The 15814-nt window shown below is 43.6% G+C and overlaps 2 protein-coding genes across 7 annotated transcripts; one reads left to right on the top strand and one right to left on the bottom strand.

Moving 5' to 3' along the window:
- Positions 1–1187: 1187 nt before the first annotated feature.
- Positions 1188–12003, top strand: LOC130532378 (tubulin polymerization-promoting protein). Of its 2 annotated transcripts, none has more exons than XM_057045016.1 (5): positions 1188–1343; positions 5683–5763; positions 6722–7081; positions 9838–9991; positions 10091–12003. In XM_057045016.1, exons 3-5 carry the CDS (start codon positions 6774–6776, stop codon positions 10277–10279), a joined length of 651 nt encoding a protein of 216 aa, XP_056900996.1. In that variant the 5' UTR covers positions 1188–1343; positions 5683–5763; positions 6722–6773; the 3' UTR covers positions 10280–12003. The 2 variants fall into 2 exon arrangements, with proteins under 2 accessions (XP_056900996.1, XP_056900995.1); XM_057045015.1 differs by lacking the exon at positions 1188–1343 and adding an exon at positions 4792–5146 and having other exon boundaries at positions 6746–7081.
- A 187-nt stretch (positions 12004–12190) lies between these two features.
- Positions 12191–15762, bottom strand: cep72 (centrosomal protein 72). 5 transcript variants are annotated; one of them, XM_057045008.1, is made up of 13 exons: positions 15493–15762; positions 15234–15361; positions 14583–14899; positions 14424–14506; positions 14232–14287; positions 14108–14150; positions 13698–13865; positions 13429–13607; positions 13260–13353; positions 12984–13162; positions 12793–12916; positions 12622–12717; positions 12191–12476 (listed from the first exon to the last, which is right to left on the bottom strand). In XM_057045008.1, the coding sequence occupies exons 1-13, from the start codon at positions 15566–15568 to the stop codon at positions 12427–12429; spliced, it is 1593 nt and encodes a 530-aa protein (XP_056900988.1). In that variant the 5' UTR covers positions 15569–15762; the 3' UTR covers positions 12191–12426. The 5 variants fall into 5 exon arrangements, with proteins under 5 accessions (XP_056900988.1, XP_056900990.1, XP_056900991.1 ...); XM_057045010.1 differs by having other exon boundaries at positions 13029–13162; XM_057045011.1 differs by having other exon boundaries at positions 13785–13865.
- Between the last annotated feature and the right edge of the window lie 52 nt (positions 15763–15814).

Genomic DNA, 15814 nt, shown 5'->3' with positions numbered 1-15814 from the left:
ACCTGACCCACTAGATGGGTGTGTGTGTTTTCTTTAAATGTTGAACCTTTTTTATATACTGTTGTGAGATTGTAATTTAGTTTTATTGTTGGATTTTTTTAAAGAACACATGGTGTGTTTCTTATTAATCAATTATTTAAAGTATTGGTTTCTGTTATTGATCTGTCGGCTCGCTACATTTTGTTTTAGCGTATCGGGACATCGGTGATTTTAAGTTATTTTAGCAGTTTTATTACATGTCTTCACAATTTGGATGCCACTTTCTTGATAAAACAACTCAAATATCAGTTTTTGTGTAATTTTTCTTCCTCTTTTCTCTCCTAACATTACCCTCCAGCCACAGTGACACTCAAAACTGTTCCCTACTTTGCATCTAGATTAAATTCTATACTCGATTTCAGTTTTCTTTGCTCTGTGTATTGCAGATAAACAATCTTTTTCTATATTTTAAATTACTAAAAAGTATAAAAGACTGACTAAAAGGTCAAAATGCATGTCTGCAATAAAAAAATCAGATTACAGAATTATTCACAGCAGTCGATTGACAGAAATTTGCAATGTAAGCTAATAAATGCCCTCTCTGTGCTGTAGAGGGTACCTTTTCACCATAATGTCACGTTTGCATCTTGCATTATGTATTCAACGTTATGTGCGTCTCAGATTTACAGATGCGCCTTTTACCCACACGGTGGCGCACTCGGTGCAAATTAAGACAGGATTATGTCACGGAGGCTAATTTTATGGTGATGAACTTGACTATTCTGGACTCTTTGGGGTTTACTAAGAATCATGCACTGATGCATCTTTTGTCTCAGCAAGAAGTTACATAATGTCCGTCCGTGTCCAACCATTAGGACAGAACTGGTTGTGTAACACATCCCAGCAGTGGACATCGTTACTGGGGAGGTATTAGGTGATTTTTTAGCCACGTATATTTTAAATAATTCCTTTGTTCAACACCTGATTGCGTGAAGACATTCTGAGCTCCCACCAGAGTTGGGGTCCTTGATATCTCCATGCCTTCACTGCATATGCATGAAGCTGCTGTTTAAACGCTCCTTCGCAGCAAAATATTGTATCTCTCCTTCTTTATTGCTTTCTTCCTTCTTGAGACTCAAAAAGATGCTTCGAGTCTGTTTACCAGTGCTTCCCACCCCAGCCTCCACGGAGGAGACGTGATCTGGTCGCGAACGGCGGCAGCCAATCAGCGGACTAGTTTCTCTTCAGCATCTCGGAGGGAGCGAGCGGCGAGAGCGGAGTCGAGCTCAGGCAGCGGGGAGGAGAACAGCTCAGAGCGTGCGCGACGCGCAATTATGGTTCTGTGAAGAGGATTGCGACGCCAGGTGATGAACACGGATGATTATTTATTTATTCTGATTATTTTGAAGGGATTTAGTTGACATTCCAGTTTTAAAAAATTCTAAGACAGCATGCCTGAAATCATGCTCATTTGCATGAAACCAAAGGGGGGAAATGCATTTGCAAGAGCATTTTAGGATGTAAACATGCATGTTTTGCTCTTAATTTAAGGTTTAAACCAATGTCGTGTGTTTCAGCGGAAGGCACACCGCTGAGGCTGACAATAACAAAGTGGTCACGTGTGAATCTTGCATTTGCAAGTTTATGTAACACGTTTTGCTCCGACACTGTGGTTCAACCTGCAGCTGCGGTCAGGGCCAGTAAAATAAACACGATGTTTCTCTGCTGTGTTTATGTTTCAAAGCAAAGCTCGGTGAGATGGGTCTCAGATAAGCGCTGTTATTGGTCAGGGAGCATGACTGGCGCAGCTCTGGGCCTGTGGCTGCAGCACGCATGCCAGGCTGCTGGGCTGGATGAATGTAGTTACATAATTTTACAAAGATAGAGAGAGAGATTGTGATGATGGCTCATTTTGTCTCGTAATTGAGCAATTAGGGATTACAAATTGATTAATATACCGGGGCTGCAGGTACAGCAGCCTTGGCTTACACCATTCCATTCAAAGATAGCACAGCTAATGAAGGCAATATGCTCCTTCCTTCCCACTGAATGACTTCATAGCCGCACCCTCCCCATAGGTTAAATCAGAGATGCACGAGAAGCAGGCACACTCACTGCGTTTGTCCCAGATTTCACTGTTCAGGTTTCATTGCATTGGTCCAAGAGCCTTTGGGTTCTGTCAGCAACAATTAAACTCACTGTAATTTACTCTCTTTTGTTTGTGACGTGTTGAAATCAGGTCATGTTTAATAAATAAGTCGAATGCTTCCAGGCAGAAAAATCAAGTGTTGCAGCCTCTCAGTGGGCACTAAAATAAAGGAAGGGCTTTTAAAAAAATTGCAAATGATTACAAAGGGGTTTTAAACAGAAAAAAACAACTGCTGGAACATAATAATTATTCAGACTAATCAATGGAGGCGTTATGCAACATTGTCTGGGCATTGTAACTGGTCTTCCATCAAAGGGAGCTAGTTTCCACCTGGATTATCAAGCCTTTCACCATCTGAGCCATGTCCAGAGCGCTTCTGTCTCCGGTATCACATATGTGGTTTGAGTCACAGGGCAGTTAGAGGGGAGGCGAGGACTGACAGAGACAGTGTGGTGCTGGCGCTGACCTCAGACCTCGGCTCTAGCGTGCTGATGTCATGCCCTCTTCTTCTGGGGGGGAGACTGAAGGTGGGGAAGTGTGGCCAAACTGGGAAGTGGTCGTATGTAGTGAAGTCAAGTGTTGTAATCCTGAAACAATGTCGAGAGTTTAGTGCTTCCAAATTTTTTTTACAGCCACACATTTGTCCCATTGTTGTCTAAAGATGTTGGCATGTATATATATAAACAGCTTTCCTGACACAGATGCTTATTGTGCGTATAGTGTATTTAGTGTATTTTTTGACCAATGATTTTCTGTGGACTATTTTTAGCTGTAAATTACTTATTCACTGGGGGAAGGGGGACTTTACAAATGACTTTAGTTGCTTTAGTGTATCTGCAGTGGACCTGAGTGGAAGGAATACAGAGACATAGGCAGTAATCCATGTTTGAAATGGGAACAATGAGTTCTTACCAGCCTCAAAATGTTATTTAATAATGAGTTAGAATTAATTTATTAAACTGTGCCCCCGAGCTGTCATTGAACAAATGTTCAAAATATCTATGATATCTGGTAAGTTGTGCGTGTTTATAAAGATAGCGGATGAGGAGAGACGCATTTATAATGAACTATTTCAGGGTGTGGGAAATGGCGATACCCAGTGGCAAGATTATAAATTGCATGCATGGTTTTCCTCTTGAATGTTCTACTTCGTGCCAGCACTACAGGGGCATTTGGAAGGCTGCATCAAATGTTTGCAGCTGCAGGTTTAGATTTATTAATGTTTATTTAGAAATCAGCTCTGGAATTATTCATCTTCATAAATCATGGCTATCAACAGTAAGTACCAGAACTGGACACAGATCACAACATTCTCGAAGTTACTCTTTGTGTATTCAGCATCAGCGGAAAGTCTCCAGACTAGATATAGAATAGATGCAGGTCAGTCGCGTGCAGAAGTGTGTGTATGTGTGGGGGGATTACCTCTGACAGGCTGAAACTGTCACGTTACAGCGCAGCAACAAGGGAAAGCACACTGATCCAGAAAAAAGGGCAGATGGGATTTCTGCCTGTCTGCAAACGTAGGAGCAGACTATTGTAGAACACTTCACATTCTCACTCACACACTCACACACACACAGCCAAAAAAAAAAAATCAGGCAGAATCTGTCAAACTAGCTGCTAAATACAATATTTTTGTTCTGGGTATTCCAGCCTGTGCCTGGTCGGCTGGCTGAGAATGAATAGAATGTTCCAACCGTGGCTGCGTATTGTTGCTATGAATAGATGCAGTTCAAAATGGGTCAATTTATAGTTAAAGCACTCATCTGTGCAGCGCGTTGCCAGAAGGCGAGTGTATGTAAGCATGCTGTCATCCAGTTACAGATCGTCTCTGGAGATCTGCCCTCAACCAAATGGCTACTCATTTGTATTTGGCTAAGTGGGGCAGAACTGCTAAAAATGATGTTTGTTTCCAAGTCTAATTATTTTTATTAAGGGCTGACGGTGATAATTGATGGACTTTGCCTGCTGTCATCTGCACAGTCCACAATAAACCGATTTTATTTGGCTTGATTCCGCCGCTGCAGTGCAGCGAGTTAATGGCCTCTCACTTGTGCATTGAACATGATGTGGTTTGAGGGGGCCTGTTGTACTGAGAGCTGGAGGCCCTCAAAGCTACTGAGTATAAGGAGGAGAGTGAAAAGATGGCTTTGTTTCACGTGGATTGTAGTGCTGTCAGTGAAGCACGGAGGAAAGCCCACTGCAAAGTAGATCAAAACCATCAGAAGGTTGCCGGTCCATGATGATGAAGCCTCAGTGTTGAAGCTTAGTGGAATAATTCCAATTTTTAAGTCGTTTCTTCCCTTGTTTTACGGTATGGATCTATAATGCTGTATAGATCAGCAAATCCTTTAGGTTTCAATGCAACATTTTAACTCCTAATGATATTAAAAATAACAGAATTCCCAATGAAAAAGGTTAAGACAGCCAGTTATGATGAGATTAATTAAATAGCGTCTGTTTTTCTGTTTTATTACAAAACTCCAGTATGATCGCTGAAATTGTTTTACACACACATGGTATTTTAAGCCTACATCGAGGCTGTCCATCTTGGCAGGAGTCCTTGGTGACATATGACTGCAGAGGCCCTGACGTGAGCGGTGGCGCGCCGCGATGTCGCCACGTGTGTCTTTGTGAAGAAGCAGAGCCCAGTAACGCTGGACAATAGCCCCCAGTGCCCTCTGCTCTGAATGACTATTCACGCACATTAATAATCTCTTCTTCTTTCTGACATCCTGATCATAATGGCTGCATCCCATCTCAATCTCTGACCTTTTGTACCTATTTAAATGGCAGTGTCGTCACATTTGCTATTGTTGGCCGCGAGGTTACGGAGAGGGAAAAACAGAGCTTTCCAACAGTGTCACTGGAGGGAGCGAACTTGAGGGACTCAGTTGAAGCTTTTCCAGCCGTTTATCTGACAGGAAAGAGCATCTCTATCAGGCTTGGATCTGTTTAAGCAAACTCTATCAGAGCATCGTGTAAGGATGTTGGGCTGAGCATGGGAACAGCTGAGAGGTGAGCAGACGGTGATTCAGTTTCTTTATATTCAGAGACAATGACTTTAGTATTCATTTTTGCAACCACAACTCATGCATTTTCTAATGACGATGTTGCATTTGGCTTTTTGGTAGAGGATTAAAGTCATTAGAAAAGCAATACATGCTTACACTGTTGAGTGGGCAAATCTAACCTTCACAGATAATCTCTCTACTGGTAATTAACACATAAACAGTGACCTGGAAGGAATATAATGTTGCTGATTAAGAGGGTTTTTCAAACTCTTGTTTTTTTTCCAACAACAGCTTGGACACATTTCTATCTGAGATTTAAGGTCACGGATGACTTTGTGCAATGAAATGGCGATAATGATGACCGGGATGATTGAACCTTAATAGAGAGGCTGCCTCTTCCTTTTGCTTTAATTGCAGTCTTTTATTTCTTTGTGATGATATACCATTACCTCAGGCGCTCACTTGTGTGCAGGCACATCCTGTTACGTCATTCACTTCCCGTTTTCATGTTTTGTTTTGGGTTTTTTTTTTTTCTCACAGCACAAAGAAAAAACAAAACTCATCTACCGTGAACCCTGCACAGACGGAGCTAGATCCACGCACAAGCATGGCAGACCAGAAGTAAGTTGTAGTCAACGCTTTGGGAGCTTCCCCGCCGCACTTCTGCACGTTCACCTGCCTTCCTGGTTCTTTATTTCTGAGCGTTTAAATTCCACAGAGCTCTGTCTATGTTTTTCACCCCTGTGCTAGAGGGAGTAAGACATCAGTCCATTGGCAGGCCCCATCAGCACAGAAACACATCTCAGTAGAGTCTGGTCTGTAACACAGTCGTACAAAAAGGGACAGACTGGAGAAAAAAAAGGGGGGCAAGCTGCGTCTTGAACCTGAAGCATGACGCACCATGTGCTTTCTGCAGAAGGGTTTGTCCGTTGCAGAACAGGACTACTGTGTCAAAAATGTCTCTCCCTGGCGTACAGGGTGTGGTTAAGCTTTATTTTCTCTCATAGGTGTTGAATTTTGATCAGGTTGAGCCTTTCCTGTGCTTCTCGATCATGGTGGTTTCCCCTAACGCAACACGTGCTGTGTAACAGATCTGAATATGTTCTGCTCAGGGCTGTCAAACTAATAAAAAGTTTAATCAGACTGAAAACGGGGCTGCCGTGGATTCATTTAGATTTAAATGAATCCACAGCAATTATTCATTATTATTTGTGTTTTATTTTGCCGGAGCAAAACGACACTTGAGAGAAGGTACTTTGTTTAAACGATAAAACAGATATAAGGTCCAGATATCTAAATCATGTAAAGCAAACAAAAGAAAACAATGATGTTGTATCATAAAATGCATTTTGCAAAGCCCAGTCAGGTCCACTCCTCAGCCGGGTAGGTCTCCCCTTTGCTTTAGGCTTTAGGTGTGAGTAAGTGCATGTGTTACACATAACTGTCAACTTTTTGATTAGTCTATCGGAGAGTCCACTGGACTGCTGGTAGGACTAGAAGACGGAGGCAGATTAACTAATCTGAATGAATTCTCACAGCCCTAGTTCTGCTTAAAGCTTAGAAGCATCACAGTTTGCAGATGATGTTGTGCTGTTTTGTCCAGAAACAATGCCGAAGACTTTAAAGTCCAGATGGCCAAGCACCCCAACATCAGCCCGGTGCCCTTACGGCCGCACTCTGACCAGTCTAAAGACCGGGCATCCAAAAGGCTTTCGTCGGACTCTAATGGCACCAGCGAAGGAGGCATGGGTTCCTCTACGCCCGTAGAGCTGACCGCTCTGGAGGAGGCGTTCAGGCGCTTCGCCATCCACGGGGACACCCGCGCCACCGGCAAGGAAATGCACGGCAAGAACTGGTCCAAGCTCTGCAAGGACTGCAGTGTGATCGACGGCAAGAGCGTCACCCTCACCGACGTGGACATCGTCTTTAGCAAAGTCAAGTGAGTAGGGATGCAAATGCATCTTACACTAAGTTGCACATTTGGGAACGTGCCTGGAGTTTCCTGTAACAGGCGTGGAAACGGCATGTCAGTACATGTTTTTCAAAGTCCTACTTTATTTTTCCAGCAGCAGGCAGAAAAAACCAGATTGGACGGCCAGGTTGGCACGTCTAAATGGATTGTAGCCTAAACACAGAAGCATTGTGAGTGCAATTGTAAAAAAAAAAAAAAAAAAACGCTTCAGGCTTCATGTTAACCGAGGACCAGCACCAACATGACCTTAAATTATCACACATTTGATATAAACAGCTCCATAGTAACACTTCTCAGGCAGTTTAGCTCATGTTGTCCATTAGGAAGAGCAGTCAGAGGCCATGGTAGCTCATCCTGTTTGTCCTCGCTGATTTATCCTTTACCGCTCGAATTGAGTCAAACACAGCCTAATAATGAGCTGCGACCTGATAAGAAACATGTTTCTGTCCAGCTGTGCTTAAGTTCAGCACGTGTACTGTGGGTCTGTGCAGTGTTCGGATCGACATCGCACTGACAGATGAGTTTAAACAGGCCACCCCCCCCCCTCCATGTTCAGCCACTGTGTTATGATATTTTGCCACGTGTGGTATTTTTCAGTTGTGTCCGAGGTGGCGTCGAATAAAGCTGGAGAAGAGAAAAAAAAGCACAACTTTTATGCATGTTGTTTGGAGGGAGTTGCCATCTGATTGCGGTTGGGTTGCGTGAATAAAGATCATTCAGCTCAACAGAACTGTGATAAAGTGGATGTCCGGAGGCAGCTTCTCACCAGCAGGAGCGCGCAGCCAGGAAAGGCTTGCTTTGTGCGGGTGGATTTTTCCATGTTCTGCTGGTGTGTGATGCAGTTCGACCCCACATGCTGTATTTACACACATTTTAAATGCAATAGCTGATAAAGTGTCTCCTGCCCAACATGAACCGGCCTCTTTCTGCACCACCAGAGGGAGTTCTGTTTGTCAGTGTAGGTGAGGATCTAACAGCTGATACTTTTACCCATAATCCTAAAGCAATAAATGAATAAATAAATGAAATCAGGGACTTCCAGCACAATATGTTTGACGCCACACAGCCGTCATTCTCACCAGTAGTCTGGCTGGCTGTATTTTATTGATGGAAATTCTTTGCTCATAGTTAATAAGCAGCTTTAACAAGACAGTCTTCCTGGGAGTCATGCAGGTTTTATTGCTCTTAAAGATGTACAAACATCCAAACACCCCACATTGACTTCAGCCATCATTTCAGGAAAAAAAGGAGTATCCTTGTTTTTCTGAGTCATCCACATCCACACCTCCAGGGTTGGCATGGCGATGGATGTTCGTGTTTACTTGTGTGTGCTCTCCTTGGTGAGGCTGCAGTGGCACCTCGTTGCCGATTGTGGGAGTTTTGCGTACATCACGTCCCATTGGTGAGTAATATTCACACATGCGGCGATGATGTGTTTGCTAAACATATAAGGAAAATAAGATCCCCCCTTCTGGAGTTTTGCTGTGGAGATTTTCCTCCATAAACATGTCATCGGAGCTGTAGGTTTTATTAGGGAGGATTGTGCAGTGAAGTGTGCCGGGTGAGCACACTTATGCTGCAGCCACAGGATAAATGGCTTGTCTTCACGCACGCTAGACGTGCACATCGCCCCTTTCTCTTTAATTGGCATCACAGCGTCCGTGCTGGCACGTGAGAATGGGGCATCTAAACAAGCAGCGGCCCGTCACTCTGAGGCTGAAAGAAGGCAGAGGAAGGACACCCTTCTGGGTCAAACCTGGGCTGCTGGTCTGACCGGAGCCGGAACGCCGCAGCATAAACTATGGATGAGGTTCAAACGTGGGCTGGGATTATTAATTCATGGTGTTATGGCGGTTTCATCTTCTTGTCTGTGCATTTATTCATTGCTGATCATGATAGTAGCAGCAGTTTTACATTAAACAGTATTCATCCAACTGTGGGGGACACGTGACTGTTGTCCTACAGATGGTTTAACTCTGCAGATAAACGGTCAGTCAGCTGCAGAGGTGTCCTGAATGAAAACACAGTGCTCCTGCCACTCTAAGCCTTTTTTTTTTAAAAACCCTCCTCGGGGTTAGAAGTTGCTCACACTCGTTCTCAGATCGACATAGCAGCTGAAAACCCACAACCACAACATCGCGGAAGAGGTGCACAGGAATCAAGCACTTGGTTCTCACGAGTCGAATTAATAATAAGCCCAAACGTTCCTGTTTACTGTCACTTGTTACTATGGCAGCGGGCCGTCTGGCTTTGTTGTTGGGGTGATTTGTTGTCTCCAAGGCAGTGACTGTTTGTGTTTGTGTTACTACGCGCTCAAAAGTGTAACAGGCACGCGGCCAATCAAGCGACTGCAGCACTTTGAGCAGGAGAGTGATTGATGCCGTCATGTGCCAGAGGTCACCGCTCCAGGAGAGCAGGAGGAATCGGACTGGAATGGAAAACACGGCGGTCCTGACTGCATGATACATGGCGTGAGGGGACAGTCGCATATACAGCCCACAGGTGTGCGTGCGTGCACAGAGATCTCCAGAAGAGAAATTAGTTGAGCGGTTCCAGTCGAGGTTTTCTCCTTTTTTATCCCTGCTGCCTTACGTCTCCTGCGCTGACGCGATCTCATGGCTGTGTGTACATTTTGAGCTTTGAAGCCTCGCGGCGAAGACCCGCCGATACAAGTTGCAAGTGTTTACACTCCTGATTAACCTCCCTTTTCACCCACATTTTAGGAAGAAATCCTCTCGCAACATCACGTACGATGAGTTCAAGATGGCGCTGGCGGAACTGGCCAGGAAGAAGTACAAGGAGAAGAGCGGAGAGGAGGCTGAGGCCGAGATCTTCAAGCTGGTAGAGGGGAAGTCTCCGATCATTTCAGGAGTCACGGTAAGCCTGGCGAACATCGCTGATCGTGCACCAGCGGGTCACCGCAAGATAAAACTGAAATGTTGTGCTAAAAAACCCAAATCCCAAATGTCCTCCCAGAGAGCAGTGGCTTCCCCAACAGTCAGCCGCCTCACGGACACCACCAAGTTCACGGGGTCGCACAAGGAGCGCTTCGACTCCACCGGCCGTGGGAAGGGCAAGGCAGGACGAGAGGACATAGTCGACACTTCGGGATACGTGTCGGGATACAAACACCGAGGGACATACGAAAAGAAAGTGACCAAGTAGCCCGTGGGCAAACCCATGTGAGGGTGAAGAGATAAACATTTGATCGACTAGGATAATTTTGTATTAAGCGTAAACAAAGAAAGAACAAAAGAATACGATTTCATATACGGTATTTTTCCCAGCCATTGATTTCATGTGTGTGTGCGCGCGCGCAAGAGTGTGTGTGTGCATCTGAGAGAATTTGAGTTCCCCTCTTTGTGAAGTGTGAGAACTGGAAAACTGTTTACATCTATTTTTACAAAGTGGTCACCAGCTGGTACATTCCTGTCTGATTTAAAGTTACTGCCAAACACTGTAGAGAACAAAGCAGCCATGTTCTGTTGAAGCTTTCTCGCATCATTTCTCTGTCAGGGCCTTATTATTATTATTTATTGAGCACATATGAAGCAACATTCCCAAGAAAGAAATATGAAGTTTAGAGATATTGAACGTTTCTCCCCCTTTTGCAACATTTAACTGAAGAGTCATATCTTAAAAATGTTTCTATATATATAATTTCAGCCATTTGACTAATTTCCTTTGAGAAACAACTTGATTGATTTATTATTACATGTAAAATCTGACTTTAGATCGATCATTAGTTGTTTTCTTGGTGAAACGTAGAGTACGTAGATGCCGTGAGTGGTGAGTGGTGGTTTTTGGGGCTGGGCAACGTGGCCATATCACAATTACATTTCAGATATTTGAACAGTATCTTAAATAATTTCCTGTAACAAATGATACCGCTTGGGTCGGTCCACTTATTGCACTTCTAAGAGTTCATTTCTGCCCTTCCTCGACCCCCATTCTTTCTAATCTGACACAGGTTCATTAACACCCTCTTCAAATTGGCTAATTAACCTGAAGAGGCTCTAATTACAGCAAATGAGCAAAGTTGTACAAGATTGTATTTTACATTTTAACGCTTCCTCATTGATTTTCTATACAGTAGTTAGATTTGTGGTAAGATTGTGTATATTCTGAAAAAAACCAAAAAAAGATACATTAATTTATGACACCAGCTCCATATGTGGTCCTTCCCCCTTTATCGCTGTACTTTGTGCATGTTTCGTGTATCGCGTTTGATCCAGAAGCATCTATACTGTACGTGTCGCATCCAAACTGCCGTGCCTGCTGCGAGGTCACACGACTGGACCCGCTTGGGTATTTTCTTGCTGGATACAGTAAGTGATGATGCTGTGGGATCGTGGTAAATTTGTGCGTCGGTTTGATATCAGTAGTATCATTCTGCACGTGTGCGAGTCAGTCGTGCTCCAGTGTTGCCGTATTTGTCCGTGGGCAGAGAAGCTTTGTATGTTTTGCTGTGATCCGTGGCACAAATTCAACTAAGAAAGAAGCGGGTTCATGTCACCTTTTAGAATACTGTTTGAGATAAAGGGAAACAGCACACATATATCATTTTTTTTAAACTTTTTTTCCTCAAAGAGTTATCCAGAAAATCTTCTGCAGCCTCATTTGATGAATCCTGCATTAAGAACAACACTAGCAGCTCTCAGCATGTCAGACTTTTGCTCTTTTTCCTGTGCTTAATGCCAAATTCTGCTGACCTTTATTGTGGAGGAACGATGTTCTTACTTGCCCCCCTTTTCTAAAAAAAAAATAACATCTACTGTACTATTATACTATGGTGCATGCAGTGTGTTCTTGTTCTTTCAGCCTCTTAATGTGTTCATGATTTGTAGTGAATTCTTGAAAATAAAAATAAAACACTTCTGAACCTCTAATCAGCTCAAATGGTGCCGAAACACAACGATGTTCTCCGACAGGAGGAGCAAAAACTGTGCTGGGCTTGCACCAGCAACTCTGGCCTGTTGGGTCTTGCATTAGTGTCTGTTAGAGGAGAGTGCATGCATGCGTGTCTATTGCTGCGTGGGCCCCGAGGCCGAGGTATAAATAAAGTCACAGTGCAGCTGGAATCTGGATGCGTTTATTCCTCTGCTGCGTACAAAGCAGATGGAGATACAGGCGACCTAAAATAAAGGGAGGGGGACTATTTAAAGAAATACATTATGACCTCTTTGAGGTCTTCTGCTAGTTTACCAATAACATATGCTGATACACGCTTCTGCCCATCAGTTGACACCAAGCGGTCTCTGATAACATCATCGGTAGATGTAACATGGCCAAACGACAAAGAATTGTTCAGATTAGGCTGCGGCTTCTAGATGTGTGTTCACCTCAGGAGCTTGGAAGAGACCTGCAGTACACACATAAAACACCAACAATTATACAACATGATTGTGGGGGCACACATCCAGCTGTGGTGAGCGTCTTATTCAGAGGGAGTATTTGACAGCCTACAGCAAACTCTTTTTGTTATATTGTGGTGGCATCTTCCTCACATGGGACACATGGGTCCATGGACGTCCCCGCCTCCTCCACTCTCTCCTTCAGTCTCTCCATCACTTTCCTCAGCTCTTCCATGTCTGCCTTTGCCTCTGTGCCAGTGCAGTGGGACATTCCGTCAGGAAACAAAACAGCCACACATTCAGCCGACGGGCATTTCTACGCACCTTCGATCTGAACAATTGGTGAACTCCTCGTACGCCTGAAGTGCCGCCGCTCTAAACCGAGCAGCTGCTTTTGTAAAGAGGCGTTTTCCCCCAGGACGTTCCTCAACTGCCCTCTGAGACTGGACTGAGGAAGAGTTTTAATCGAAACTGTATGAACATAAGTGTGACTTTTGATTGCAGAAACCACTCACTACTTCACTGCAAGCGTCCTGAAGCTGAGCATAAAGGTTACGAACTTCCGCTTGGTGCTCATCTGTTTGCTTGGAAGCTCGGACGTTGAGCGTATCAACTTTCCCTCTTAAGGTCTTGACTTCGCTCTCCCGGGTGGAAACGTCCTTTTCCATCATTGAGAGGATGTGGACTGCCTGGGCTGGAGCCATAAAATGATAAGATAGAAATAATAAGCACGTCTTTTTTCACAGTGGGCTGTCATCAGCTGTGCTCCTCGGTGCCAAACTCCAACTCACACAGGAAGTTTTTGTGATGGTGCAGCGACCTCTGTCCTGTCCAATGTTTGTCCACAAGGTTGAGAAGCATCTCCAGGGGTTTTCTGTAGCCACCCTGAGGAGAATCCAGGAACAGTTCATGAGAAAAACAATAATCAAATGTTCAGTACGGTCAAGAGAACTAAACTACCATTTTTCTCTTTTCTTTATGCGGTTGGATGCCGGGCCCCCCCTCTCTCTTTTTGACAGTACAGTGAATCGGTCTCGAAGGACACAAAGTGGGATTTGATGGATCAGACAGCCTCAGACCAGGCGACGGAGAGGGAGGACGGATATTAACAAGCGAAGAGTTGCTATGGTGACTCTGATCTAAAACACAAATGTAACAACTTCCAAGAACAAAGAGAAGAAAGATTTGGAATTTGTGACCATATGACAGAGCAAATATTTAGCTCTTACTCGGATTGGGGGTATAATATCCCTTGGCTATGTGTCTGGTTTGTATTGGGAGGCCTTTCTTGCATTGCTCTGCAGATACTGATTCACCTTTTTCATCAACAGGGCCAAAGGACTTCTTTGATGTGTCAGTTACAATTGGTGAGGTAATTCTTTGATGAGATGTTCCCCCTGTGTGTGGAGGCTTGAACTCTTTATCCTCGTAACAAAAAATGCAATAACAAAACAATATTCTTTTTCACGGCTTTAAAAAGGACTATCTATGTCTCCCCCTAGTGGTGAATGCATTAACAGCAATTGAAATAATGGACGCCTCTTAATTTCAAGATTACCTAGTTTAACTTGAAATTAATATATTTTCCTGAAAAATATACTTATTTATCACAAGTGTACAAAGAATAAAAAAAACCTACCGCTTTTTGAAGGAGACGACCCAGAAATGCATTTAGCATTTTCCTAAAACAGAAAGATTGTGCATAAAAATGTAGATAGGCTTGTGAAAGCACCGTTGAAACAAATGTAAAGGTTTATTAATACCTGTTTTTGAGGTGAGCTCTGTTCAGTGAAATCCTTTGATTCTTCTGCTTTAGTTTCTGAAACCAGAACAGAAAACAATTATACATTTCACTGGTCTTTGATGGGATCCTAGAGTTAGTTTATTAATTTTTGACATCTCATTTGGTGTCTGTTCACTAATGGAGTCAGAGAGAGGTCGTGCTTCATCCTGACCTTCATGTGTTGCACGGAAATTTGACTCCATGTCATATAAGCCGGTCAGAAGAGGCAGCCTCTTGGTTACGTGGTCGCCGCTTCTGAGAGTCACACACACAATCAGTGTATGTGTATTGGAGTCGTTTCTATTTATGTTCAGTCAATCATGACCTGCACCTTTTATCAGCGGCTTTGTTCACACATGTGCTCTTCTGCGGAGACAGATGCTCAGAGGAGGACTGCATGGTGGAGAACTGCATGGTGGCAGCTGTGCGCTCTCTCTCACTGACCGGGCGGTCATCCAGTGTGCCCAGCCAGGGCATGTTGTGCACAAGAGTGAGACGGTAGTGAGGATGACGTCTGATCAGAGGATTGAGCCTGAGGTCCAGTTCTCTTAAGGCTGGCAGCTCGTACAGCTCTTTCAATACGTCGACAGAAGATATGCAGTTGAAGTAGAGGGTCAGCCTCTCCAGGCCTTTTAGATGCTCGATCCCCTGCAAACAAAAATGGCACAGGGTGAGGGCAATGAATACAGTGAGGCACATGTGATTAGACATTAATCTACCAAAGGTTATTTAATTATCTTTACGACTGAATATGAAGGAATGAATACCAAATTTACACCATTTATGCACGTATTTTAAATGTTTTTTATTAATGGGTGTAACAAGTCAACACCATATAAAATTACTCAGTGTACCAAGAGAGTTTTACAACCTTAATGTTACTTAAAAAGTGGCTTGTAGGCGTACAACAATGAGCTCATATTATCAGATTTGTATCACATGCATCAGCGTCCATAATAGGAAAAACTGATTTTAGGGGTACCGTAATGGTGACGAGAGCATTATAAGAGAGATCCAGAACCCTTAAACAGATAAAGTTTTTCAGCGCGTCTCCCAGATGACAGATTTTTTTCTTGTATGTACCAGGGAGGCTCAGTGACCGGACATCAGCTGTTAACAACAAAGCGGTTCATTATTCAACAAGTGGAAGAGATGGCACGAAACTATGAGACATCGTTAACAACGACACTGTTGGCAGCGATTTGCCCTTTATAATCTTGCCATTAAGTAGTGAATGTTACCTAAATATGGATGGTTTAACTGCAGTGTATCTCGTATCCATTGCTCTGTCACTGTTGTCACGAAATCCGCCGCCATACTATTCGAACGTAGATGCCTTCGCGGAATTTCTCTGGTGGGAAATTATGCAGATGCACGAATCCTGTTAATGTTAAACGAATTTTTGCTAGCTTTACCGAGCAAATTTTCTAAGAACTATATCTGTAAAAGTGGGTCTTAACAAGTTAGTGCTGGCTGAGAAAATTTTTCATGTCATTTACAGATGGTTAACGGCAAAGGTTTCAATTTACGACCGAATTTAAAGAATCTTTTGGGAGTCGGCGC

This window comes from Takifugu flavidus, chromosome 10, assembly GCF_003711565.1.
Source record: "Takifugu flavidus isolate HTHZ2018 chromosome 10, ASM371156v2, whole genome shotgun sequence".
Classification (NCBI taxonomy): domain Eukaryota; kingdom Metazoa; phylum Chordata; class Actinopteri; order Tetraodontiformes; family Tetraodontidae; genus Takifugu; species Takifugu flavidus.
Note: the sequence above shows the minus strand (reverse complement) of the source record. Positions and strands in the feature narration are given on the sequence as shown.

Bases quoted from the DNA above. Each gene is read 5' to 3' on its own strand.
- LOC130532378 (XM_057045015.1), top strand. The intron at 5,764-6,745 runs GTAAGTTGTAGT...TGTTTTGTCCAG, and splicing joins ACAAGCATGGCAGACCAGAA to AAACAATGCCGAAGACTTTA. The intron at 9,992-10,090 runs GTAAGCCTGGCG...ATGTCCTCCCAG, and splicing joins CGATCATTTCAGGAGTCACG to AGAGCAGTGGCTTCCCCAAC.
- cep72 (XM_057045008.1), bottom strand. From the start codon at position 15,568: ATGGCGGCGGATTTCGTGACAACAGTGACAGAGCAATGGATACGAGAT. The intron at 14,288-14,423 runs GTCAGGATGAAG...TTCTGGTTTCAG, and splicing joins TTTCCGTGCAACACATGAAG to AAACTAAAGCAGAAGAATCA. The intron at 12,477-12,621 runs GTGAGGAAGATG...TGTGTACTGCAG, and splicing joins CATGGACCCATGTGTCCCAT to GTCTCTTCCAAGCTCCTGAG.